General features: G+C 47.4%; 1 protein-coding gene across 2 annotated transcripts in view; it reads right to left on the bottom strand.

The window, feature by feature from the left end:
• Positions 1-27,686, bottom strand: part of GALNT15 (polypeptide N-acetylgalactosaminyltransferase 15) — a 48,565-nt gene that overhangs the window by 9,359 nt on the left and 11,520 nt on the right. For both annotated transcript variants that reach the window (XM_012663657.1, XM_012663653.1), the window contains exons 2-8: positions 18,806-18,972; positions 15,058-15,262; positions 10,028-10,195; positions 7,323-7,440; positions 5,487-5,681; positions 701-832; positions 218-322 (exon numbers count right to left, since the gene is read on the bottom strand). In XM_012663657.1, coding sequence (XP_012519111.1) covers positions 218-322; positions 701-832; positions 5,487-5,681; positions 7,323-7,440; positions 10,028-10,195; positions 15,058-15,262; positions 18,806-18,972 — 1,090 coding nt within the window. The remainder of the gene's footprint in view (positions 1-217; positions 323-700; positions 833-5,486; positions 5,682-7,322; positions 7,441-10,027; positions 10,196-15,057; positions 15,263-18,805; positions 18,973-27,686) is intronic.

Consider the following 27,686-nt stretch of genomic DNA (forward strand, 5'->3'; position numbering starts at 1 on the left):
CCTATTGTCTGACGATGGTCCGTGTCTGTGCTTACAGCCGGGGTGGGGCAGGCAGAGCTGTGATGGGCCGTTAGAGTGGGGCATGTGGGCGGTAAAGGGACACAGGACCATAGAAAGGAGATATCTCAAAGGGAAGTATGGGGCATCCCAGAAAAATGTTACCTACTTGCAAGTCTTCCTTGGGCTGTTTCCTATCCTGAGAAGTCTGACCACCCACCTGTTGCTGCCGGCTGTCACTGCAGGGAGCCAGTATCATGGGACAGCCCAGGACATCCCCGTCTGCCTGGCAGTCTGCACAGAAGCCAAGTCCAGTGTTGTGGAGCTGAAAGGGGACATCCACACAGAAGTGAATCCCAACCTCTATTGTAAAGATGCCTCCATCAGGTACCATTCCTCTCTTTTACTCTCTGGAGTGCAGGCCACAACAACCAGTGGGGTCAAGCTAAAACCACCTTAAGCGGCAGACCTCCTGAAGGAAGCAGACCACACCTGTCCTGGTAAGGGGCTCTGGGATGGATTATGGGGCAACCCAGCTACCTTCCTCCGGCTGACATGGAGGCAAGGGATGGACTCACTTTGAGGCCCTGCTGAAGTTGTGACTGGTTGGCCAGGGTCATGGAGCATCTGAACATCCAGTTCTTGTCTTGGGAAGCTTCCCTCTCCCCTCATTTCTCCCCATCTTCCCTGGGTCATGCCTTGCCTTTCCAGAGAACCTGGGTCTGCGTTCAGATGGGTACAGCTCAGGGTAGATGTTGGCCAGAAACCAGTGGAACGTCCGACAACCCAGTCTCCTTTGCAGCTGCAAGCGTTCCATGCAGTCTGGCTTCTCAGCCTGGGGGAGGAGAAAGACACCAGTAGTAAGATGGTGAAAGCTCGTTAAGACAGAATTGACGTGGTGGGAGAAGACAGGAGTGGCTGAGAAGAAGCTAGCTGAAGGATCATAAGAAGGAAGGAGGAGCCAAGACCACAGTTCCCCAGGGCTGCAGATGGGGGTGGGGAGTGTCAAATGTTGGTAGAAGAAAGTTTGGAAGGGACAGAGTAGCATGGGTCTTCCCTAGAGAGAGCTGTGGAACCAGCAAGATTGTAAGTGATATCACCCCCTTCCCACAACCCCTCCAGTCTTCAGTCTACAAACTATGATATTTGTGCTTTGATGACTTTTCTGTGGAAGCTGGCAAAGTGGTGGGGCTGTGCACCTGGGTTGTTTGGTGTGGAACCATGATGGGCCTCGTGGGGGCAGGAACTGACCCAGAGGCAACTGAGATGAAGTCAGCCGGGAAATTGTGGGCTGGGCGTTGGGGCAAGGCAAGTTTATCTTTCTTCCCCTCTAGGTGCCATTAATGAGTCATTCTTTTTTGCTACGTTGTCCCTTTTCGTTGAGATTCTCCTTTATAATACAATTGTCCTAGGGTGGATATCAAGGTAAATCCTCAACACTAGAATAAATTAATAGTTTTGGCTGAATTGATGTTACAAAGAACCCTACCTGGAATTTTAGTACTAAATCTTGGATATTTTTAGGAAGAGAGAAGTTGTAAGATGGGGTTGGAATGACCAAAGAGATAACCCTTTCCTGGCATGGGGAGAGGAAGAGATGGCCATGTCAAAGTTCCAACTTGATGACCTCTGATCTGGCAACAGCACATGGTCCAACAGGCTGTGTGAAGCCAGTTTGGTTTGATTCTGCTTTTTCCCTCTTAGTCCTCACATAGAAATATTGGGAAGAGTAAGATCTAAGTCTGCTGTACTGAAATCCTCTCTGCACACTTGTTGAAGTGCGATTCCCTGAGCAGCTGCCTCAGGAGTGCCCAGGGAGCTTGTTCAAAGTGTAGATTCCCAGGCCCTGACCCAGAGACTATGATTCAGTTGGTTGAGTTGGAGACCCTGGAATCTGCATTTTAACCATTTCTCCTGGTGAGTCTTATAGAAGTCTTTTTAATAGTCTCTTGGCATCCTTAGTGTTTATTCAAGACCTCCCCACCTCCTCCTTAGGGTTGGACTTTGCTACCAAAGCAGAAACATTCCTTCATTCGAGTTCCATCACCTTCACCTTTCTTGGTGATGAGATAAATTGGCAAACCCTACCCAACCCTTGTTTGATCTCAAATGAGGGGGCATGCTGGCAACGAGTTTTCCCTTCTGTACAACTCTGCCTGAGAGAGGGGAAAACAAGGGAATGCCGACTCCCCCAGCAGTGAAACTCTGGCCTTGTCTTTTGGGTGCTCAGGATTTCTGTATCTCAAAATCCATGTGAAGATTTGGGGGTAGGGAAAGGGGGATAGAGGGATAGAAATCTTTAGAGCAAAATTAAGTTTTCACTATTTAGATTTTAAAGTAAATGTGTGCTACCAAATATCTTTAGGGGAGCAGAGATGTCACTGAAATCTTGAAATCAAAGCAAGTGATAGGACATTTCCAAAACATGAATTAATGGAAATGTTCAAAAGAAAGAACAAAAAAGGGAATCCTCCTCTAAAGGTCTTCCAAATGGCCAGTAGGGGTGCAATGCATTCTCCTTGCAAAAGTTACCAAATGAACAAAGAAGGTCATCTGTGGATTGGAGAATGGACACCCAAATGGATAAAAGAAGAAAAAGGTCTCACCCATAGACTTTATGAAAGTAAGCTTTGTATTTATTTTGTAGTTTATATTCTCCAAAGCACCTTTTCACATTTTATTTTATTGTATCCTCATAACAGTCCTTGAGTTCTCAGAAGTTATTTTCCCAGGGTCAATAGTTTCTAAAATATCAGAGCCAAAGCTTGGCCTCAGGTTCAATAATCTTTTTACCAACCCATCCATTCCATCAGTGAATATTAATGGAGTACCTACTACGTGCAGAGGGTTTAAGTAGGCACTGGAAAATTCAAAGGATAGCAGAATAAATACTGTTCCTGTCTTTGTTGAGCATGTAAGTCTGTGAAACATATATTGAGCACCTTCTATATACCAAACACATCCCTGCCTTTCCCCAAATTCAGACGGAACCATAGAGGAGAACTTCTTTATGGAACTCCAGCTATTTCTGGAAAAGAGTGGTGTCTACATTTGAGGATTAGTATTTCCAGATGTTAGGGAGCTAGGAGGCTAATTAAACTATAAGGTTGGACTTCTGGTTCTCTCCCTACTTTTCTTTACTTCTCTCATGGGGCCTCAGTTTTCTGTTTTATAGAATGAAGGGCTTGGGTGAACACAACAAGCCCTGGAAAATCTCCCAATCACCAACTGGAAAAGAAAACTGGATTTTCTCAGAAGCAGACCAGTCAGGCTCTAAAATAAAACATCAGCATCATGCCAGTTCCCAATTCCTGTAATTGCCTGGAGCCAAGTGTGTATTCACAGGCACTTCTAATTACACCAACAATTGTGGGGAGAAGGTTAAGTTCAGTAAATAATTTACGTGCTTTGGCATTAGGCTGACTACAGCAAACATACCATATTCTAGTGAGCCTGTCTGGGAGAAGGTTAGTCTGGTGCATCAGCAATTATGCTGTGGTTAACACTTCTTTAAGAGTTCTGTAGAAATGCAGTCTGTGTCAACATTAAGCAAGTGTCCTCTGAAGGAGCAAATGAATACTGAACTGACATTCCAAGAGAGAAAAAGAGATGCTTTGCCCAAAAGAAAGCCAAGAGATTAAAAACCAAAGAAGCTCTGTGGATCCCAGTAGAACTCTGCAGAATATCACTTAACTCCCCGTTTACAATGGGATAAAGTCTAAACTCTTTGGCCTGACCCTCAAGGGCTCCATAATCTTCCCCCAACCTCTCCTCTGGATGTCTGAGTTGAACCCGTTCAGCCACTGTTCAAATGCCACCCCCGCTGAGAATGCGTCCCTCATGAATTCATCTAGAATACATCGCTCTCATCTTTGCAAACATTATTCTTCCCAGAGGAGCCCCTGACCCCACCAGGAACCTGATAGCGTTGGGCATGGTTCTGTGTCCCCTGCAGGACCCACACAGGACCTGGCACAGAGTGGGTGCTTGGTCGATTTTTATTGACTGTCAGGAGACATGACAATAATGGATGACAGTAAACACTCATGCAGGGCATACTCAGTGCCAGGCACTCTTCTAAATAATAAATCTTCTGGATTTGTTAGTATTAACTTATTTGATCATCTTAACAACATAAGGAAGGCTTAACAAATGAGGAAGTAGAAACACTGAGTGGTTACATAACTTTCAGGATCATGCAACCAAAACACCAATATTCAAACCCAGACAGTCTTGTTCTTGGAGTCCATGGGCTTAACCATCACATTTCTAGAATTCTGTCTAAAGTTGGACACATTCTTCCACTTACCACAGACAGAGAAGGAGAAGGAGACTACAGAAGAATAAAGATGCTGGCTAAGAATTGGGGGAGGCTTTGTGAGAATTTTCCTTTTATTTCAGATCCCTTCTTGGAGTAACTAAGGAGACTGCGTTACCCCTGAATGGGGAAACAAGCCAGTGCCACTCTGTGTAATAATGTGACTAATACATGAGGACAGAGAGAAGACTCTAGCCAGTCTAGACCTCAGAAATTGCTATTGAGCCCCAGGACTTTGTGTATCATTAACAGTTTTCCCAGTTAAAGGAACAAACAACCTTGAAGTTCAAGGAGCTCCACCAGCCCCCAGGCCCCAGAGGCTATTCTCACTTAGGGAAGTCTAGAGCGGATCTAAGATGGGCAGGAGGCAAAGCCCTGAGGACCAGGAGGAAGGGGAGGCACTGGGGCTCCTCCATGACGCTACCCTGTCACTCTTCCCTGCACTCAGAGAAAGGCCTGTTCAGTGGGCACAGCCATGTCTCCCCACTGAAGGGGCCCAGGCTTCATCTGTGGCATGCCGTCCTCACGTTCAACTCACACCCCAGCAGTGTGGGCTGGTGAGAGGCCTGTGGGGGCTGTCCCAGGACCATTGCAGGTCCTGGGAATCTTACCTTTGGGGCCCCTACCCCCAACACAGCAAACAATAACGTGAACTCACATCCCACATTAAGTAGCACTTATGTGTCACTCCGTAAGAGTTGAGCTGAGCAGCAATTGACCAATTGATAATGCGCTGTTTGTAGACATTTATTTAAATGTTTAAAATTTTTATTTTTCTGTGGCTTTTGGGGACTCTTTATTTTTATACTTAATATTTGTTTCATGTCTTAGATAACGTCAGAGCCTTCACTTCGCTCAGAACGAAAGGGCCCTTGGAGACCTCTCTCATTGCTTATCTGTGCCAATGCCTCCTCTGGCCCATGGCGAAGGATCACATCCCATACAAGTCATCAGGGAGTTTCAGGCCAAGGCTGGCTCCCGTGGAGTTGCTGGGAGGGACAAAGGACAGCCCCACCAGGTAGAGGAGCCACTTGAGGGGGACAACTCTAGGGAAGCTCAAGGCAAAATCTTCCATTTTCCCCTCCAGTCGGAGGAGGGGGACTCCATGGCGCAACCTCCTCTTGGTGCCCGTGTGCTGGGCACAGACTCCCCCACGCAGCTCTCCCCTTACCTTGCTCAAAGAGAAGGCCTCTGGGCTGTGCCTGTAGAAAGTTTCTTTGAATGACCCCAGCCAGGTCTCGGCAATGCGAACTTTGTTCCTCAGGGTGGCCTCCTGGTCAGCGGGGTTGTAGGCATCCTGATTGTGGTAGACATGCCCTACCCGAGAGCAGGGAAGGATTTCAACAGAGCCACCACAGAGCCAGGCCTGCCGTGAAGGGAGAAGATAAACATTTCTGAATCCCACCTCCAAGAACAGTGGGAAATAAGGGACCCTGTCTATGAAGGGCTGGCAAAATGCACAGGAAATCATCATTGCAAAATGGTCAGGATGATAGTCCTCAGGGTGGAGTAGAGTTTCCAGATCTAGGAGTTCTGGGCAGGGAAGTGACGAGATGGGAAGGATGGGGGCAGTTGTCCCAGGACAAACCTGTGGGGTCAGGGGGCCAAACCCATGCGAATACCTGGATGCCACCCTTGAACCACGTGCACGGATCTAGCACTTAGGGACGTGGCCATGGGAATCAGCACACCTACTCCCCAAAGGGTACTTCCTCAGCGGAAGATGGCCTGAGTGGCCAGGGAACTTCCGAAAGCTTGTGAGCTCTGCTGCAAAGGCCCCAGAAGCTGTTTGTGGTGGAGATAAAAGCAAGCTTCCCTGAAACATGATCTTTCCAACTTCAAGAAGGTTCCCTCTGCTCTCCACTGACACTCCCTCCTGCTCCCAAATGCCTGAAGTTCATTTGAAGCCTTTCATTCCACACTTGGGGCTAAAGGGTAAAGTGAAAACAGTCCTAGGGTAAGCAGCATATAAATTGAAACACACTAGGGCTGGGGTTTCCAAACTGTGTGCCAAGGTGCCCCAGGGTCCCGCAGCGAACATTTAGGGCCTGGTGAGATATGTTACATTTTTGAGAGAAACACAGAGACGTGATTGGACTTTATACAAACTACAAGCTTGAGGTAATTCATGCTTTCAACTTTAGATGGCTGTACTTTTGATAACGGATGTCTTTACCAGATTAGGTTTTTGGATGTTGTTTTGATGAGAAAGCAAGTATCATGTTAAAACCAACGTGAAACAGGAAATGAGAGTGGTGGTGTCCAATTTGATTCCAAGGTTTGAGAAGTTGTGCAGAGCCCAGCAGGTGCTAAGTTGTTGGGACACTTATTAAGTTGTTTGGACCATGCCACTCAGTACACAAACTGTTTGGTATTTGTTTTGGCCTGTGGGTGCCGTGAAAAAATTAACGAGACACTAAGGGTGCCACAAAAGGAGGATATTCAAGAACCTCTGGAATCTCTGCCCTGAGGTGTACATGACTGACAGCATGCCCCTTCCTGACGGCAGTGTTGAGAGTGGAGTTTCTGAGGGCGCTGAGAGTGGAATCAAGCATGGGCACAAGAGGTGGGAGTGGGGAAGAAATAAGAGGTTTGGCACGGTACATGGGAATGACTTTATGACTTGCCTGCAGCCTCATCCCTTTCCAGTGATATATTTTTTTTAATTTCAGAATATTATGGGGGTAAAAACTATTTGGTTACATAAATTGCTTTTGTACCATTTGAGTCAAAGTTATAAGTGTGCCCATCCCCCAGATAGTGTGCATTGTACCCGTTAGGTGTGAATTTACCCATCCCCGCTGCCCTTCTCCCACCTGCTGGATTTCCGATGACTATGATATCCATATATGCACATGTGTTGATAATTAGTTCCAATTTAATGGTGAGCACATGTGGTGTTTGTTTGTCCATTCTTGTGAAGTATCACAAGCTTGGCTGCCTCCAAGCTGTGACCACACACACCACACCAGAGACCACCAGTGTCCTCCCTTGATTCAAGACATACCTTGAAAGACAGTTCGAGGTTTTCTCCACCCCGCAGTGACATGAGAGGGTCATATGCTCCAGTGTTTTGGAAGTAATGTCTGTCCATGGCCACCACCTCCCCGGGCGCCACGGGGCTCCTGCACAGAGAAGATGGGCAAGAGGCCGCAGTTCAGAACCTGGAGCACAGCAGGCAGGGCTGGGGGCTGGGGCTGCCCAGGCGGGGGTGCCAGCACTGAGAGAGGACTCTGGGCTCAGACAGATGGCAACTTTTTTAATTGCAAGATTGGAGCAAAGTGGTGATGTCAGAAATCCCAGTATTTTATGAAAACAGGGCTATGGTTACCTGGGCCTTTTATACCCTGTCCTCAGTGCTGCTCCTATGGCGGGCCCAGGGATCACACCTGAGACTCCCTTGCCCTTTGGCTTGAGTTCCTCTGGAGAGATGTTTTAACCAAGGTCTTGGTTAAATAAGATACTCCAAGGGAGGTAGCAGCGGGCCTGGACAAAGGGACACGGTCAGGCTATTTCCTCCTCCCTTTTCCCTCACCCTCTTCTGTTTTCTTAATGACAATCCACCCCCTCCCCATTTCTGAGACTCTCCACCTGCCCTGGGGGAAAATACATGACTTATAAACACAGGAAGCTAGAAACCCCGAATAAGGAAATTAAGATGACAATAATGTCCCTCAGAAGGGTTTTAAATAAGAGAAGGATGTATCCAGAAGGCTTTTGAACAAGGGTCCCTTCATTCAAAAACAAATTTTAATGCAGCCAAACTATGGGTATCTCAAGATGTAAATAACTCAGAGTTCAGATTTTTTTAATTGCCAAGGAAATAGTATTGTATTAACAGAGCTACAGGCCTTTAGGTTATTAAAAATACTATGTTATACCAGAATACTAAAAACTGGTATTGTAATGATTACTTGATACAATTTCCAACTCTGCTACTCACTATTTGTAAGATCCTGGGTGAGATATGTAACCTTTCTGAACTCAGTTTCCTCACCTCTAGTTGGGGATAAAACGGTGTTTCATAATTGGATTTTGAAGGGATTAAAAATATGTCATGTCAAGTGCATAGCGCTGTGCATGCCCCTTTTTTTTTTTTTTTTTTTGGAGACAGAGTCTCACTTGGTCACCCGGGCTAGCGTACAGTGGTGTCATCATAGCTCACTGCAACCTCAAACTCCTGGGCTCAAGTGATCCTCCTGCCTCAGCCTCCTGAGTACCTGGGACTGCAGGTGGGCACCACCACACCTGCCTAATTTTTCACGTTTTGTAGATACAAGGCCTTGCTCAGGCTGGTCTCAAACTCTTGAGCTCAAGCAATCCTCCCGCCTTGGCCTTCCAGAATGCTAGTATTGCAGGCGTGAGCCACTGCGCTCAGCCTTATTTTTATTTTTTATAGAGACAGGGACTCGCTCTGTCGGCCAAGCTAGAGTGTAGTGGTGTCATCATAGCTCACTGCAACCTCAAACTCCTGGGCTCAGGGGACCCTCCTGCCTCAGCCTCCTGAGTAGCTGGGACTGCAAGTGCATGCCGCCACACCTAGCTAATTTTTTTATTTTTTATAGCAACAGGCCGGCATGTCACATTTTAAATTCATACTGAATTTTGGTATTACAAGTTCACCATTCCTTTTCTGACACCTGTGCGGCCAGTGTGTTTTATAATATCGAATCTTTTGGATTTTAAAAAGGGGCACACATCATATACTATATATCAGCCCTAGGGAGGTCTGGGCCAGCACTCCTTGGTGAAACACACTACTGTTTCTTCAGTGAAACAAATGAACAATCACAGCAAGGCCTATAATAAATAGGACCTATGCAGACACCCATGTCAGTTCAGGGCAGTTTTTGCTGCCTAATGAATTAATAGAAAATGCTTGGTTTTGAGAGCTCTTTGGACTTTGCAGTTGTGAATAATGGACTGTGGCCCGTATTTAAAATACAGCCCAGCACAGCCGTGAAGCTGGTGGTCTCAGGAGCCTGGCTGTCCAGGGGCTAATTCTGGATTTACCCCTCATTAGCTTTATGATGTTGGACAACTTTAAAAATACATATGTACCCCAGAAACCATGGAGGCAGACAGCCAAGCCCACTGTACCCTTTCAGAATTCATGACCCATAGAATCCCTGAACTCAATATAAAACAGCTGTTGTTTTACACCACTAAGATTGAGGTGGTTTGTTATGCAAAAACTATCTAGTGAATCTACTTCAATAGAATAGTTGTTCGAAAACCAAACACAGGAGAAGCAACCCACAAAATTGGATATATTTGAGATCTGTGATGTCTTAGCATTCATCGGGTGGAATTCCTTCTTGCTGAGACCTGAGGCCATGGGATTCCCACTGTGACCTGGTGAGGGAGCTGGTCAAGATCCCAGTTCAGGTCCTGCCACTTTCCCACGCTGGGGCATCCACTGAGGCCCCATGAGGGGAAAGCCCCACTGATCTTACTCCATTAATACAACAGGACAGCGCTAACACCTACACCCGAGTGCCTGGCACGCTCTTAGTGCTTTTCATGTATTGACTCACTCAATCTTCAAACAGCCCTATTAAGTAAACACTATTATTGCTCTCGACTTACCTATGAGGAGTCTGAGGCACAGACTGAGTAACTTGCTGGAAAACCAAGGAGCCAGGATCAGACCCGAGGCCGTCTGGCGGCAGCGTCTGACCAACGACAAGCTGGGTGTGTCATGGGCCTTACCTGATGGGGCTGATGGGGGACCGGAGGGCCTTCCTTTCACGCTCCGGCAAAGGCTCCCGGTAGAAATCCAGCTTCCAGTCCAACACCCCTCGCTGCAGGTCCTTGGAGGGGTAATACTGGAACGTCTTCCAGTCAATCACATCTATGACTGGGGACACCACCCGGCTCCTGGAAAGAACGGTGGAATGAAACAAGGGATACAAACCTGTCACTTGCTGGGGGCTGGAAACATGGTCTGTGCCTGTGCTGCCCAGTGTGGCAGCCACCAGCCACCTGTGTGGCTATTGGGAACCTAAATTGTGGTTTGTCCGAATTGGGATGTGGGGTAAGTGGAAAATACACACTGGATTTAGAAGACTTAGTGGAAAAAAGAAGGTAAAAATCTCAACAATTTTATATGGATTACATGTTGAAATGATAATATTTTGGATATATTGGGTTTACTTAAATATATTATTAAAATGAATCTCATATTTCTTTTTATTTTATAATGTGACTATTAGAAGTTTTAAAATTACATATGTGGCTCATGTTTTATTCTATTGTACAGTGCTCTTCTAGAAAATACGTTTATCCATGAGGAATTGGGGCCCATTTTATTAAAGTTCTTGTCTGTTCCTTTCTTTCAAAACCTCTTTTAAATTAGCCAGGCATGGTGCGCACCTTTAGTCCTAGCTACTTGGGAGGCTGAGGCAGGAGGATCACTTAAGCCCAGGAGTTCCAGGTTACAATGAGCTGTGATCACACCACTGTAATCCAGCTTGGGCAATAAAGCAAGACCCTGTCTCTAAATAATAATGATAATAAAACCTCTTTTGACAGCACTGAGAGACAGAAGAATGGGGTTCTAGGCTCAGCTCTGCCACCAATAAGTGAGCTGTGTGAGCTTGAGATAGCTGTTATACCTCTCTGGGCCTCTGTTTCCTCATTTGTAAAATAGAAGGTTAAACTACGTTCCATAAAAGTCTTTCTCTGTGATGCTCTAGGACCATGGTTTTAAATTTCTTTTGGGGCCTTTGATCCCTTTGAGAATCAAGGAAAAGTATGGATCCCTCCTTAGAAAAATCTTCACATGCCCGTGTAAAAATATTTGTGCACAATGTCAGAGGGTTCTTAGACCTCTACTCTAGGGTCCAGTTCTTGTTCTTCCCTGTATTATAAAACTTGATTGGCTTGAGGAACCAGGATTGCCAAGCCCTGGAGTTGTCCCTGGTGTTAATGCATATATATATAAGCACAGGTGTCTATAAGCAAACCAAAGTCCTAAGTCTAGGTTACTTGCTCATTTCCTGCTATTGTTGGTGATTGTATTTTATCCCAATTTCTTTGCACAGCCTGGAGATATTGCCACAGAGAGAGTGACATGGGAAATTGATATAGGTTAGAAATTTCACCTTTTAACTAAACAGGTGATCACTTAATCACATTTTTTTCTGGCCATTCATGATAGTTAACTTCTCAAATCTGTGCAATAGAATGGATCAGGCCTGAACTTAGGGGTGGCTGGCAGGTACCACTCTAAGACGTGTGAGATTCCTGGGAGGAGAGACACCAGCCACGCTACGCTTACACCGCCATCGGTTCCATCTCTGTTCCACCCATGCTGGAGGTAGCCAGGGCTGGAGTGAGCATGGGCCAGGCGGAGAGGGCTAAGATTATCCTGGGATTCAGTTATCTGCTTTAATCTGTGGCCCTGAGGGACTGACGTTGGTGTGAGTAGTGGGGCCTATGTTTACAGCAAGGATCTTAATATGCCTTTCCTGCCCTTTTTGCATTGCTCCACGGAAAGGCAAGAGGAAGTTAATCCATCTGTGTCTCTGCTATTTTGGGGTACCCTGCATTGACCTAAGAAAACTGAGTAGTAAGACCAGGGAGGAAAGGAGGGGACACCCAGACCTCCTCCCGAGTCTCTATTTATTGTGGAATGAATCAGGCAGATGGGATGGATTTGGCTATTGGTAAAGCATTTTGTGGAATTATGGAATCAAGAGCCAAGGAAGTGTGTGGCTGGATTGTGAAGAATCACACGAAATTTGTGCCATCTTTGGCAGTCACAACAGGTAAGAAAGGAAGTTGCATTCGGGTGTCCACACGATCAATTCATCCTAGACCTTGTGCTGTGTACTTCTTAACAAAGGTGTGTATTATTTTTTATTAGAAAACGAGAACTCTAAAATTCATCGCATTTCTCTTTTTGCTTTGTCTTTCTGGAGTTACATGTAAAACTCGCTTCTAATAACTGTATTATCCCTAATTCCCAATACCCTCTTCCTTTCTGAAATTTCCTTTCTCCTCTATTCAACTGTGTACGTAAGTGATTAATCATAAGCCTCCTCGAGTACATTTTGGATAGAGATGAAAAATAAAATATCAATGAATGAAGTGTGAGATGTTTTCTGTTCTGGTTTTTATTCCCATGGACATACTGGCTGCCCAAGCAGGGCTGAATTAGTGAGTAACTGCCATCTAGTGACTCTGAGAGAGAGATTAATTAAAACAAAAACCCCACAGTCTTGTATTTAACTTTGTGTTTTTGTACCTACACATGTGTCTGGTGTTCCTGAAATTCACTTAAAGCAAAACAGCAAAGCTACCCCATTTGCCTTGGAAGGAGCTAGAAGAGTCTGCTTACTCCATCCTTCTCTCACTTGTGACTTGAGTTTTAACTCTCAGGCAGGAACATGGTTGATCCTCTGTTAAGCCTTTCTCAGTTCCAGGAGATCAAATGTTTGGGTTTCATAAGAAACCCTCGCTCTGTCTGAGGGAGTGAAGCTGCCAACAAAGACTGGTTCGCTGAAATGTGTGAGATCAACTAAAATGCTGCTGTCCAGATACTCAAAAGCCAACTGCAGTTTCAACCTTCCCAACCGAACTTTTTACCACAATAAAGAAGCCCTAGTTTATTTCATCCCTCTTTGTTTTTTCTTGGGTCTGGATATTCCTCCGGGTCCACAATGCATAGCCATTTTGAAAGTTGATGGGTATTGGCAGTGTTTGTGGAAAATCTCTTACACTGAGAAGCAGAAGGCTCTGAACTCTCTCTTCCCAGAGCTCTTGCGGCTCAGGTGTGATCCCAGGACTGGTGCTGGCTCTTCAGGGACAGATTCGAGGACCTGTCATGCTAAGGGGTGTGGAGTAGGACAGCAGGTGGAGAGTTTCCTTGGGGTATCAGACCCAAAGAAGGCTGCTCCTCTGGGGGGCCAGAAGGCATCCTGACCACACACACACACTTGCTTGCACACTTACACACACACACCACACGCTGACACATACACACATGGGATTCCTCAGACTGCCGTCCATCATTTAACCCCTCGCAGGGCAGAGGGGTGGAAGGTGCTCTGGTCCCTGTCTCACCTTACTTCTCATTGAGCAGGACCGGCCCTGGCTGAGCTCTAGGTGACCTTAAGGACTTGATGTCTCTCAGAGAGGGGCCAGACCAGTCTTCAAATGGGAAACAACTTGGCAGCTCACCGGGGTTGGGGGAAAGAATGCATATAAAAGAAGTCTGCTAGGGCTACACATGCATAAGGTCGAATAATATTAACTACTGGGCTTCTAAATGTCCGCATAAAAGCAGCATGGACAACAGCCCAGCTATCAAGTGACTGTGTGACCCTGAGGGGGTCTCTTTGCCCTCCCTGAAGCTTGGGGTTTTCCACAGTGAAATCATGAGGTAGAACGAGACGTTCTTCAGGTCCCTCTGAGAGCCTCTGTCTGTGGTCCCGCGGTGGGAATTAGATGGGGAATGGGTGAGATCAGCTTCAGAGTCCGGCTCAGTGATACTCTGGACTTTGAGCTGGGCCCTTGCATGAAACAGAATCGAAGATGGCAGCCTTGTGGCGTTTGTGCATTTTCTCATCCTACTTCTGGTCCTGAATGTATGCATGTCTCCTTTTCTCATGAGATGTGAGCCAGGAGTGGGCAGTAATCTGTCTCATGGAACTGGGTAAAAGTCCATCTCAGTTTCACTAGAGTTCTGATTGTTCTTCTTTGTTAAAATGGAATCCCTGAACTATTAACAAGTGACTTTGTGTTGTTGAAACGTCCTCCAGTTGGCAGGATGCTAACTCCTATACCTCTAGGATCCATGTCAGTGTAGTCCGGGAAATTTTTCTTGTGTGTGTTCACCCCCAACTTCAAATGAGACAGCAAGCATTTACCGTGGGTAGGCGTGCAAGAAGAGAAGTCATAGGCTTGGTTCTAGCACCAGTCCGGCCTGGCTGGGCACCATCACACAACCATTTGCTGAGGTTCTACTGTGTGTCAGGGCTGAGCCCCAAGGGGTATGCCTGAGGTGGCCCAGAGCGGGCTAGCCACCAGGACACTCAGATTGAGGTTGACCAGACATGCTTAGGAATGGTTTGAGTTGAGCAAGGAAGTGGAAAGAGTGCCAGCAAGATGCGGGAAGGACGACAGAGAAATAAATGGTCAAGAAACATTGTAAGATGTCTGTCGGTGCGGTGTGTAATACAGTCCTCTCCAACCTCACACGTCCAATTTAGTTAGAAAATTAGAGACCCCTTATACAAACCAGAGAAACAAAGAAAGCTAGTTCTCAGTGAAGTTAGTGATCACAGAATCTAATACTTTCTTTTTATGGATAAGTAATCTATGGCCTCATGTAGTTTAGAGATTTTCTCCTCCAGGTTATGTTATAATCTGGATTAAAATTGCTGAATTTCATCAAAGGTAATGATAGCCATGGTAAGGTGTTACCCTCGCCATGCAACTTAATACAATTTTGAATATTTACAACTTCACAGAAGCTCTTCTCTAGGCTTGAGTTTCTTTAGTCTATAAAACAAGGTAGATGGACTAGAAGGCCTCTAACCTCCCTTTCAACTCCAACTCTCTGTGCTTCTTACAAGGTCAAACATCTGAAAAACCCAAAGGAATAGATTACTGTCTAATGAGGGAGACCCAGGCACTTTCTTAAGCTGTGGGTAGATGTTCTGTGCGTGGCTGAGGCTGGAGACTGTTTCTCCCAGTCCCATCTCTCGCTCTGCAGACCCCGGGGGGTGAGTTACCTGTCACCAGCTATTCTGCTGAGGAGGGGCTCCAGCCAGCCCGGGTGGCACTCACAGTGGGCATCCATGAAGACCAGCACATCCCCCGTGGCCCTGGTGGCCCCCAGCATCCGTGCTCCGATGGCACCCAGCCTCTTGTTGCTCCTGAGCAGCTTCACCCCCTCCAGCTTGGCCACGTATTCGCTGAGAGCAGATTTGAGTTGTCCTGGAAGCAACAGGGCTGTGGTCAGTGGAGTGACAGGTGCTATAGCCAATGAGACCATGATGACCATCACTAAGATCACTGTCAGCAATTCTCCCTTAGAAGCTGTGGTGAGCACGAGGGTCCCGAGAAGTGAATATGTTATTGCAGTGTGGTTGTTGCTAAGGTGTAAGATACTTCCTTAGTTTGGGGTGGGCCATGATTCTGTGCGGTAAAAACTAGGAGGGATGGTGTCATAAAACCAGGAGAGGAGAGAACTTGCTAACATTTTCTAAGCATAGCAGGAGGTTGTAGCAGGAGGTTGGTGTCCTACTCAGATTCCCCGCGATCCTTTAACTGATTTGGTTTGGTTTGCATGTCCCCAGCTGCTGTGGGTGCTAGTTGCAATCTGTACCCTTCCCAGGAGACTCACCTTGGGGTGTTAGAACTGCTTCTCCTGAAGACGCCAGTGAGTCTTGCAGGACACTGCCCTGGCCCCAGGTGCCCGGGGTCAATGACTGACCATTGCAGGGTGCAAAAGCAGGACGGACTCCACAGTGCAGTTTACACCCCAGAGCTCCCCACAAGATCAGGCTGTGGCTGGACTTCACCTGAAACCATGTCTTTGTTCAGCTCCTCCCTCTGTCTCTCTTGCTTCCCTCACTCCTCTGCAGGTTTCCTCTGTGAGTACAGCCTCAAAAAAATCACATGCACATGAATCCCCATTTTTGGCTCTGCTTTCAGGAAACCCGACTTAAGACAGCAGCCGAGGAAGTTAAAGGCAGAAGGATGCAATAAATTTGGCAGCTGGTAGGTGATTGGTGGTGCTGGCCAAGGAGGTCTCATTGCAGTGGGAGGATGAGTCTGCAACGCGATGGATTGGAGAGAGAGTGGGAGGTGAACCAAGAGTCCAGACAGCGTTTTAAGAAGGACGGCTCTATAGGGGAAGGGAGAGAAAAAGGCCTAAACAGAAGGTGATGGAAAGAACGAGAGAGACTTGTTAAGTTTTGTGTTTAAGATAAGAAAAACTTGACTGTGTGTGTGTAAGAGTGTGCATGTGTGGGTCTGTGTACACACTCATGTGCCAGGAGGAACAAACCAATGGAGATGGAAGGAATAATGTGTTCACATACAAGCAGTGGCCTCCATGAAGTTGTGGAAGTGGGAGCCCCCAGCCCACTGGACTAAGATGTTCCCAAGGCAGGGATTGTACCTCTTGCATCTCTTCTGCTCCAGCCCCTAGTGCAGGGCTGGCTCACAGAAGGCGTTCGGTACACCTGTGTTGAACAGAACTGAGCCAAAGAGCAAGAATTTCCCCCAGTTCCCGAGTGCAGAGGCAGTCTTGACTATGCATAGAAATAGCCTGGCTGCCTTTGTAGCTGATCTCCAGGGAGGCCAGGGAAGATTCAGGCAGCCTTGCCCCAGAGCCCCACCAGACCCCCTGTGCTCCTCCCCTGGGAAGCTGTCTTCTAAGTATCCGTCCCCAGCTGTGGACATAAGGATTCCCAGTCACTTGGCTATTGCAATTCTCAGTGATAAACTGTTGTACATTTACTTCATAATTATTTTTCTGGTAATATTGTTAACGCTGGTCCATTCCCTAGAGAGGGACCTCTGTTAGTTGAACTATTAAAATTTCGAATTTACATGTCTGAGAACCAGCCCTCAGCGACTTCATTGTATTGAACTGCTAGTCGTCTTCCTCAACACTCATCCTCTCCTTCCACCTTACTGACAGAACTTTGATTTTGTTCAGGGCAGCTAAAAGCACTTATCTCCCAAGACTTTCTTGCTGCAGGCAGCAGCCCTGGTAGAAATAAACTGGATGAGAGGATTCTGGGAAAACTATTGTTTTACTGATTTTTATTCTAAAAGGACAAACTTAACTAACCTCTGCCTAGCTATTCTTTGCCCTTTTCCTACCTGGAATGTGTTTGTGATGTCCAGAGGTAGAGCAGCCCTGTTGTGATTATGAGGCCAAACCCACACTCTAAGTATGGCTAAGTGGAAAGAAGAAGAAGCTGGGTCCCCGATGGCATTGTGGAGCTGTCAGACCAGTCCTGCACTGTCAACCTAAAGGCTTCCTGTACTGTAAGAAAAATAAATTTCTACTGGTCAGTTAAGCCACTGAGGCAGGTTTGTGTTCCAAGCAGCCAAGCATAATCCCTCACGAATATTCCCACCAAACATTACTTCACAAGGCCCTGCATGGGCTGACCACTGAACTCTCTCTAGCTATAATCCTTGTTAGTGTTATTTAGGATAGAATTCTAGCAAGAGAGGTCCAGAATAGATTAAGGAAGAACTTCTGGACTTCGATGGTGGTTTGACATTCTCAGAGAGTTTTTGAAGCAGGGAAGAATGCCACATGCCTGGCTGGTCCAGTGCTCAGAAGGAGCTGGTGTGATCTTTGACCCCTTCCTCCCAGGAAACAGCGCTAATAATGATTCCCATTTATAAAGGGTCTCCTAAGGTCTGGGCATCACGTGCATTTTCTGATTTAATGATTCAGTGTGGGTATCACTACCCCAGACGTATAACCTCAAGCACGTCTAGCTGACTCTACCACACTGTACTACATTGTCGCGACCATCTGCTTGACAACACTCTGGGGTGGCTCTGGGCGACCCACAGCATCCTTCTGTGTCTCGGTTTTCCTCATACGTAAAGTAGGGTTGGCAAGCCCTGCCTCCACGGTGGCCGTGAGGATTAAACAAAAACTATGCATGGTGGCCCTCGTCTGGGCTCTGGGTCTCAGCAGGCACATAGAGGAGTGACCTGGGGACAAACGAGCCAGTGCCACCCCTGGGTGTGGGAAGGGCCTTGTGCCCCACTGTCAGCAGGAGACACGGGGCCACTGGCTGGAGAGGGCGGCAGCTGGATTGCCAGATTGCCGGGCATGGGGTGCAGGTCCCCACTGGTGGGACTGGCCAGAACTGAGGATGTTGGAGGCTGCCCACTTCCTGCAGCCCAGCTCCTCCACTTCCCACGTCCCTCGGGGACTCTGACGTGACACAGTTCATCAGCTGATGGGGGTGGACCACAGGTATGCTCTCGGGAGGACTCTGCCCTGGCTGAGAGTTTGGAGAATCTCTGGCCAGCCCAGCCCAGTCCTGCACCTGTTCCTCAGTCCAGCCTAGTACCCGGCCAGCTGTGCCTCAGGAACCCGCGCACTCCCAGAGCCTCCAGCTAGTCTGGCTCACTGCCATGGCCACGCTGGGCAAGTTCCTGGCATGAGGACCCCAGAAAGAACTAACAGAGACCCCTCACTGCTCTCTGTAATCCCCCTTAGAACTCAGGCCTCAAGCCAAAGACTAGAGCAGCAGTTCTCGAAGTGTGGTCCATGGACCAGCAGTAGCAGCATCACCCGGGAGCTTGTTAGAAATGCCAAATCTTGGGCCCAGTGCCAGATTCAGAAACCCTGGGGGTGGGCCCAGCAATCAGGGTTTTAACAAGCCCGCCAGATGACTCTGATGCATGCTCAAGTCTGAGAACCACTGACCCAGGAGCCAGGCGGGGGACTTCTCTGTCTCCACCTCCGGGAGCCTGGGGGACAGCCACAGCTACCTTGCTGGCTGAGGTCGTCCACCAGGATGATCTCCTTCAGGAAGGCCCTGGGCGCTGTGTCCAGGATGCTGTGCACGGTCCTCAGGAGGGTGGACCAGGCCTCGTCATGGAAACAGAGGATGACACTGGCTGTGGGCAGGCTGTCCCCAGGGTGCTGCTGCAGACACCTGCAGGGAAGAGAACCAGGGAGCCATGGGGAAGGAAAGGCTGTAAGGAACACTCCATGCACTCTGGCTCACGCCCGGGCCCTGGCTGAGGCTGCTCCCATCTTCAGGGCCTCCTTCCAGCGCAGCAGCGCTATTTGGGGCCTCTTAAAATGTCCACGTCAAGAGAGCCCATTATACCCCACAGCAGCGCTGCCCACTACCTCCCAAGCCTCAGATGCCAAGAGCTCCTCTACTGTGTTTACTCCATGCTCCTGTTGTTGCATAATAGTTGAGGGGTGTTGCCACCATTTGCGGCTGACAGCTGTGCTCATCTGTGAAATGGGAGTGCGCGACAACATCGCCGACCTTACAGGGCTGTGGTCAGGCTTAAGTAGGAGGGTGCACACACTCAAGTGTGCTATGGACACTATTGTCATCCATTTAAAGGGAGGACACTATTTGCTTTATTTTTATTTTTGTGTTTCTACAACCTAGTGCAGCTCCTGGCACACAATAAGCATTTGCTCTTATTATTTAAAAGGAACAAGGATTGAATGTTTGTGAGTGCCAGCGACATGCCAAACACCCTGTGAGGCCCCTTACACACATCACTGCGCATTCATCAGATAAGAAATCTGTGGGTTGGGCTATCTCACTCCTGTTTTACAGATGAGTAAACTGAGGTTCCGAGGGGAGGCAAGACTCAGCAAAGGTCACATTACTGGTAAGTGGCAGAGCTGGAAATTATCCCTTCGAAGCTCTGATGCCCTTTCCGTTTTGCTGGTTCGTGGCCGGATACACAGGTGTGCACGGAGCTACCTCTGCCAAGAGGCTGTTCGTGCTCCCCTATCTCCTCCCCAGGCGAACAGGTTGCCTGGTATTTGCTTTGCTTCAGTGTGTTGAGAGTCTGAGTGGGTCCACGGTGGAATGAATTATAACAACAACCTGCTCCGTGGAGCAGTGGGTAGCTCACACTTGCTCACAAAAGGCACTTCCCTAAAATATGTTTCCAAAGCTCTTCTTTTTAGGTTGCATCTGCTGCCAAAACCATGTCCCTCCTCAAAGGGACATTTGAATTGGGGTTATCTCAAGAACCGCAAACTTTTGACATCTAAAGGCATCTGTGAAGGTGGAACTGAGAGCACGGTGACATCTCGACTAAGGGTGGCCACCCAAAGCAGTGTCAGCCATGCTGTTCCTTAGCTAAGCGCCCCTCTGCCGGGTGCCCATCCTGACCAAGGCTGAAAACTCCCAACGCACAGGAAACCCGTGTGTGAGTTTCAGCGCAAAATCCCTGTAGAGGGGGAGAATTGGTGCTAGGTAGGTGCTTTAAGGTAACAGTAAAGCAGAATTCCCAGATGATTTTTCGAAACCACATAAAAATCTCATAAACTGGCTAATTTTTTTTTATTTTATGTATTTATACACTATATCTTTCATAAAGGATTTGAAACCACTCACAAGAAATATATACAACACAAATACTTAAAATGATGGTAAAATAAAAATAAGGAGGAAAAGTCAGGAGCCAGGGAAATATAAGTGTAGAAAGTCAACATTTGGAGAAAGAACATAAACATATAAGCGATAAGGGCCTACGTATTTCTAGAATGAATTTTAAATTTGACTCTGAGATTCCTGGTAGCCAAAGTAAAATGGTAAGTTTATTCAGCAACAGAATTATCACCATGAGAGAAAGTATTTGGGGAAGAAAACACTCCTTTCCTAGTAATTTTTTTCTTTCAATGTATCACTTTTTTATTTTGAAATAGCTTAATGCTAACAAGAAGCTGCAAAAATAGTACAGAGAGTTCCTGTGTTCCCTTCACCCAGCTTCCTCCACTAATAATACCTTACATAACCATTCACGATAAACAAAACCAGAAATCTGACATGGTTCAATACTATTAACTCAAATACAGATAAGTTTTTACATTTAACACTAATTTTAAAAAGAAATTCCTATGGAATTTAGAAAGCAGTCCCTAAATGGATGACAGTGTCCCTAGAACCATCCTTAAGATAAATAAAATAATGAACTTTATATGAACATTTACAGTCTGCGGTCAGGGCTGTTCACATCCAAAGTGGAACCAGCTTCCCTGTAAGGTTTTAGGAAGATAACTGAGAGTCCCCCAGTATATGCTACCATCTTTGCTGAGGTCTTTTGTCCCCTCCATCGTGCCCTCCCCTGGTGGAGCCTTCCTGCTCCGAGCCACCTGGCTGTGAGAATTGCTGCCCTGCCCTCAGAGCTGCTCTAGACTGTTCACAAACAGGTTCAAAATTTCCTTTGTGTCCTCTCCATTCCCTCTGTGTCATGGGTGTGGGGCAAATCCAGGGGTCTGAGACTAGGGCTGGTGGCTGTGCAAACAAGGTTTGCTTCAGTGAATTCAGTGGATGCAAAAAACCCCCTAAACTGTTGTTTGGGCATATTGCCGGGAGGCTGGCTGTGAGCCAGCTAAGATAGGAAAGGAGTTTGGGACGGAGAGGACTGTGGGGACAGTTTAATAGGGAACCACGTCTGACATGTCTGCTCTCGGGGCAGCACGCAGCCGTGCCCGCCAGCTCTGCCCGGCTCCTTTCTCGGTCCCAATGCGCAGAACATGAACGTTGGCAACAACACGAGTGTGTGGCATGTACACACACGTGTGTGTGTGTGTGTGCGTGTGTGTGTGTGTGTGTGTGTGTGTGTGTGTATCTCTGTAGTAATGTGGTCAAAAGAACTTAGACTTTGGAATCAGACACATTTATATTTAAATCTTTACCCTGCTGCTTCCTGAGTTCCCTTGGGTAATACATTCGATATTTATAAGCATCAGTTTCCTTATTTGAAAAATAAGGATAACAATATTTACACTTCAGGCCTGTTGTGAGAACCAAAGAACAATAACAAGATATAATTAGCATGAATATTATATTTCTGATCATCTTCGTAAACTGTTGCTGTATTTAGACAACTATGCTACAGTATAGCATAAGACACCCGCTGAACTGCTTTCAAGTGTGATTTTCCATCTGCGCAGTGGCCACTTCAGAGCTTTGGTGAGGAATAAGTCTGAAAAAGTTCCTAGCACAGTGCCTGGCGCATAGCGGGGACTCCACCACAGAAAGAAATCCGTATTTAGAATCTAGCTCTTTAAGACCACACTCCGTGCACACGCCCCAAAGTCAGGAGACACGAGAACTTCCTGCTCTGCTAAGTAGCTGGTGACCAGGGCACCCGACTCCCCCTCTGTGGCCTCACAGAACGTTCTCTACAGGGCTGGAGCTCTCCCTACGCTGCAGCTCCGCCACTGCCTAGCTGTGTAAATGACCCTGGGCAAGTCACTTAGCTTCTGGGTGCTTTGGTGTCATCAGAATGGTAGCGATAGCACCCAGTCCGTAGGGCCGCGTGGAGATTAAATGATCTTTCTAAAGCACTAGGAACGTGGCTGGCAGAGCAAGCACTGTGTTTGCTTTATGATTGATAGATGCCCCATTACTACAAGGTGTTCCTCTGAGCCTCTTCCGGCCTTGAAATCCTGTGTTTTTGGATTCTCTGGGCACCCTTCCCGTAGGAGGGGGCAGGAGGAGGTGGCATCTCAGGAGAGCAGGCATTTCAAAGAGACTTTCGTAGATCCTCTTGCTCCAGGAATTTCTGGGTTTTATGAACAGATATAACTGTTGTTCTCTCTTCACAGAAGAGAGGGGAAGATGGGCAAGGAGCGGGAGTGGGGTCCAGTTAGGCTGCTCATGGGTGAAAGGCCAAGTGGGCGCCTGAAAGCTGTCTCCAGGCTGCGGGGGGGGCCGGGGCGCCTCCCACCTGTGGGGGTGGACTCCTGGCTTCAGCTCCGAAAGGGCCCTTCCTTCCCTCCCCGGGGAGCCGCTCACACGGCCTTCGAGACATGAACACACAGCTGCAGGCATCTCTCCAGGCAACTCAGAACTGCCAGGACAACAGCTGAGAACTGGGGAAATAATCTGGCACTTCAGGGGAGGACCAGCACCAGCTCTGAGCAAACCCAGCCCGAGGTTTGAGAACGCCCAGCGCCCTCAGAAGGGCTCTGGAGCGCGGAACCGAATGTCATGAAAGGTCTTGTGTCTCAGAGCCCGTTAGATGCCCTCAAGAGGAGCCAGGGGTTGATCATTTTTTTTCTGGTGGGCACTGACAGGAGGAGGGGCCCGTGGATGGTGCAGGCTGTGTGGCTCCTGGGCACAGTGGAAGGGGGACGCCAACTATGTGCGTGGGCTCGTGGGGGTCCACGGCCGTCATCCAAGGATGGGCTTTGTCAGCCCGTGGGTAGCAGACTCCTGTGAGGATGGGCAAATGGGACAGTAGGCCCAGGTGGCAGCACAGAGTGGAGGAGGGTGTGACATGGGGATTCCCTGAGAGCAGCCAAACTGCACCTCCGCCCACCCTGATAAACTCACTTGAAAATGTGTCAGGTTAGCCAATGTTATGTCAGGCAGATACGAGACGAAACTTTGGCCTTGGGTTCAAATCCTGGATCTGTTCTAATGTGACTTGGGCAAGTGGCATAGCTCTCTGACAACCATCCTTCCTTTCAACAATTTCCAGAGGCACAGATCCACTTCTGTCTTCAGGAATTAATTCTCATTTCTCATAATGCTTTTGACTCCATTAATCCCTTTCTGAGCATGTGGCTTACTTAACCTCAGTTTCCTCATCTGTAAAATGGTCATGTTGGAAGGATAGAATGAGTTAATACATATGAAATACTTAGCCTGTGTGCTTCACTCACAGTAAGAGCTCAAAGATGTTAGTTATTAGCATTTCTTGCAAGCCTCTTTTTGTGCCTGGATACCTCCCTAGGCCTCAATTTCTTCATCTATAAGATGAGGATAACAAGTAGAGTTACTTTAGAGGGATATGTAAAGATTATATAAGCAAAGAGATACATTGTGTGCTTTGCCCACAGCAAGCTTTCAATAACTGGAAGCTGCTTCTACCACTTGGGTAAGAACGTGCTGCTAGCTCGGTGTTGTCTAAGCATGCCTCTGAGGTTGTCCTTCAGCACGGCAAAGGAACTGGTCCGATGTCTTGGGAATAATGGTCCCTGGTATTTGTAGGATTTACCCATGTGTTCTCTCATTTAATCCACATCCCCACTACTGGGACTGTTGAGCTGCCCAACTCCAGTGGGTGCCATGCTCAGAGAACACCACGCCTGCTGCCTCTTGGAGTTGTGCCACTTGGCAGTGCCATCCACCACAGGGAACCACAGGCAAAAGAGGCCAAGCGAGTGATTGCAGTTCAGACCGATCCCCTGCTGGACCTGATCTCCCCGGAGCCCGGCCTAACAGTGAAATGTTCTCCGTTATCCAGGCAGCCACTGGGAGCACAGGCCTCCAATCTCCTTGCTCACCAGGGGGCTTTGGTGGCTTCCGTTTCATTGTGTTAAAATGCAGGATGACTTCCCTTCAGGAGAGTAAATCTTGTACTAGTGAGCGTCCATTAACCCCTTAGCCGATGCGAATGCATAAGATTTGGGAGATGCCACGGGAATGGTAAGAAACAGTCCAGATGCTGGGCCCCTAGTCATCTGTGTTTGGGGTTGCTGGCCCCTGATGTCACCATGAGGCACAGGAGGGAGGTGGGAATGAGGAAAGGAGGGTGATGGCACCAGTCATCTGCTTTGCAGTCCACCCACTCTTCCTGCCCCCTCCCGCCAACCTTACAGAGCTTTGGGCGGTGAGAAGTGAGGGCTGGGTGGACCACAAGGAGGGAGAGAGTTTGAGCAGCGGTGCAGAGAAGCCTATGGATGCCTATGAAACCCTCCGAGGTTCAGCCAACGAGGCTCTTTGCAAAGGGCCCTAATGTGCATCTAGGCCACCCCCTCCTTAGAGCTCCAGGCCCTCTCTGTTCAGGTGTGGAGGGAGCACAGACTCAAACATCAGCCAGGGAGACAGTGATCTGGCCCTGGAGGGCTATGGTGAGCCAGAGACCACAGGGCCCTCCTCAAAGGAGCAGCCCATGTTGCCAGGAGGAAATTCAGCCCAGCTTTGCTAGATCTTCCTGGTTTGCAGAAAAAGCCAGAAACCTGAATTGCTTATGTGAAATCTCCTGATTTTTAATTATTGGCCACTAATCCAACATTTTAAAAAAATACTGGGTGGACAAACAAACATGTCCGTGACAGGGCACGACCTAAGGCTGCCATTTTGCAGCATCTGAGTTCGCATAACTTCTCCCTGCCACCACGGGGCGCAGCTCCTCTTCCTTCACCCGCAGGCAACACTTTGCGCCCTGTGCACCTTTTCCCCCTGAGACCCCCTCGAGTGGAGCCGGCGCTGCGTGCACAGCCCGAGCCAAGACCGTGGTCTGCGGGGAGCAGCGTGAGACTAGGTGTGAACGGAGATGTGTCACGTGTCCTGGAAAAAGACCCTCCTTCGTGCTCAGGCCTCCTAGTCCCCTTGAGGGAACGGAGATAGGGGGCCTTGGACCAGTCTGTCACTTCTCTCCTCTGGATCCCAGTGCCCACGTCCGATAATGGGGGGCTCGCTACGTCATGTCTAAAGACCTTTGCACCTTTGGGCCTACAATCTGCTCTCACCACCGGAGAGCAGAGGAGTCGGGGTGGCACCTGTGGCAGCGGCATCTTGTTAATATTCGCCATACCCGCCTCTCAGTGAGTGTTCCCGCGGACCAGGTGCTGTGCTAAGTACTTTACACGCACTATCACGTTTAATCCTCCCAACTGCCCTTTGAAATAGGTATTTTCATTCGTGCACAGATGGTCAGGAGCATTCTGTCCACCCTTTCATGCATGCTCCTTTGCAACGCGACTCTGCCACTTTTTGCATCCATAGGTGGAATCTAATTCCACACCCTGGAACCTGGCTGGCCTTGTGACTTCCTTGGACCAGTAGAACGTGATGTTCTGGAACTCCCAAGGTTAGGACTCAAGCCTTCCACTTGCTGTCGTAAGGTGTCATGTAATGGAGCCAAGGTAGCCTAACGGAGGATTAGAAGCTGCCTGAAGAAAGACTAAGGTGCCCCAGGCAAGGACTGGCACCAGCTGCCAGGCATGAGAGTGCTGCGTCTTAAATTACGCAGTCCCAGCCAGCCTCCTGATGACGGCAGCACAGGAGTGTGGAGATCACAACTGCCTAGCAGAGGCCAATCCAAATTATATAGTAGAATCATTAACATATAAAGGGTTATTGTTTTAAGTCACTAATTTTTAATAACAAATTTATTGAGATAGAAGTCACACACCATAATATCTACCCTTAGGAGCCTTGGTAGTGCCGTAGGTAGCGCATCAGTCTCATCATAACATCTACCCTTATAAAGTGTACAATTCAGTGGTTTCAAGTATACCCACAAAGTTGCATGGCCATCACCACTATCTAATTTGAGAACATTTTCAACACCCCCAAAGAAACCCACTACCCACCTACGCTGCAACCACCCCAGCCCCTGGCAACCGCTAATCTGCTTTCTGTGTCTACAGATTTGCCTACATTGGGCACGTCATAGGAACGGAATGACATAATATGTGGCCTTCTGGGACTGGTTCCTTTTACTTAGCATCAGGTTGTAGCATGTGTCAGTACCTCATTTCTTTTTATTGCCAAATAATATTCCATTGTTTGAATATACCATGTTTTGTTTATCCATTCATCAGTTGATGAACATTTGGGTTGTGGCCATTTGACTTCTATTAGGACTGATGCTACTATGAATATTCATGTATAAGTTTTTCTGTGAACGTATCTTTTTAATCATCTTGAGTATATACCTAGGACTGGCATTACTAGGTCAGAGGGTAGCCCCACGTTTAACATTTTGAGGAACTGCCTATCTGTTTTGCAAAGCAGCCGCGCCATTTTACAATCCCGCCCGCAGTGTATGAGGGTTCCGGTTTCTCTACATCCTTGTCAGTACTTGCATTGTCTCTTTTATTTTAGTCATCCTAGTGGGGGCGAAATGGTATCTCATTGTGGTTTTGATTTGTATTTCTCTACTCACTCATGATTTGAGCATCTTTTCATGTGCTGTTGGCCATTTTGATGCCTTCTTTAGAGAAATGTCTATTCACATCCTTTGCCCATTTTTAAATTGTTGGGCTGTAAGGGTTCTTTATGTATTCTGGATACAAATCTCATCTGATATAGGATTTACAAATATTTTTCCCATCCTTGGATTGTCTTTTTCAATTTTTTGATGGTATCATTTAAAACGCAAAAGTTTCAAATTTTTTAAGCCACTAAATTTTGAGGTAGGGTGTTATGCAGCACTAGATAATGGAAACACTTTCCCATTTTAAAGATGAGGAAATTATAGCCAGAGAGCTTAAATGACCTGCTCAAAGTTATACAGCAAATAGCTGATGGTATGCTGTGATATATATCTACATATATATCACCATCGCTAGCTATATCTAGAGAGATGAAGATATCAATATCTCACCATGTTGGACTACAGCGCTTATAGTGCTACCAGAATGTTCTGGATTCAGATTCATAAAGTGATGGTGATGGAGGGTTATTTGAAAAACATGCAATCTATTGGTTCCTTCACACATTCTGAACCATCTGCACTGATTCATTAAGGTCCTCAGAAAGCAACTTACTTGGACCCCACTGTCTTGGCTGCCTTAGAAATTTGCTTACGTGAAGTCATTTGCATCAGCCTCTCAGCTTTCATCAGAGGACAGTACAAGAATCAGTTTTATGAAATCTGTTTTGCATCACAGAGGGAAACTGTTGAAGATGTTGTCTGCTCTATC

This window comes from Propithecus coquereli, unplaced genomic scaffold (assembly GCF_000956105.1).
Source record: "Propithecus coquereli isolate 6110/MARCELLA unplaced genomic scaffold, Pcoq_1.0 Scaffold12, whole genome shotgun sequence".
Taxonomy (NCBI): Eukaryota; Metazoa; Chordata; class Mammalia; order Primates; family Indriidae; genus Propithecus; species Propithecus coquereli.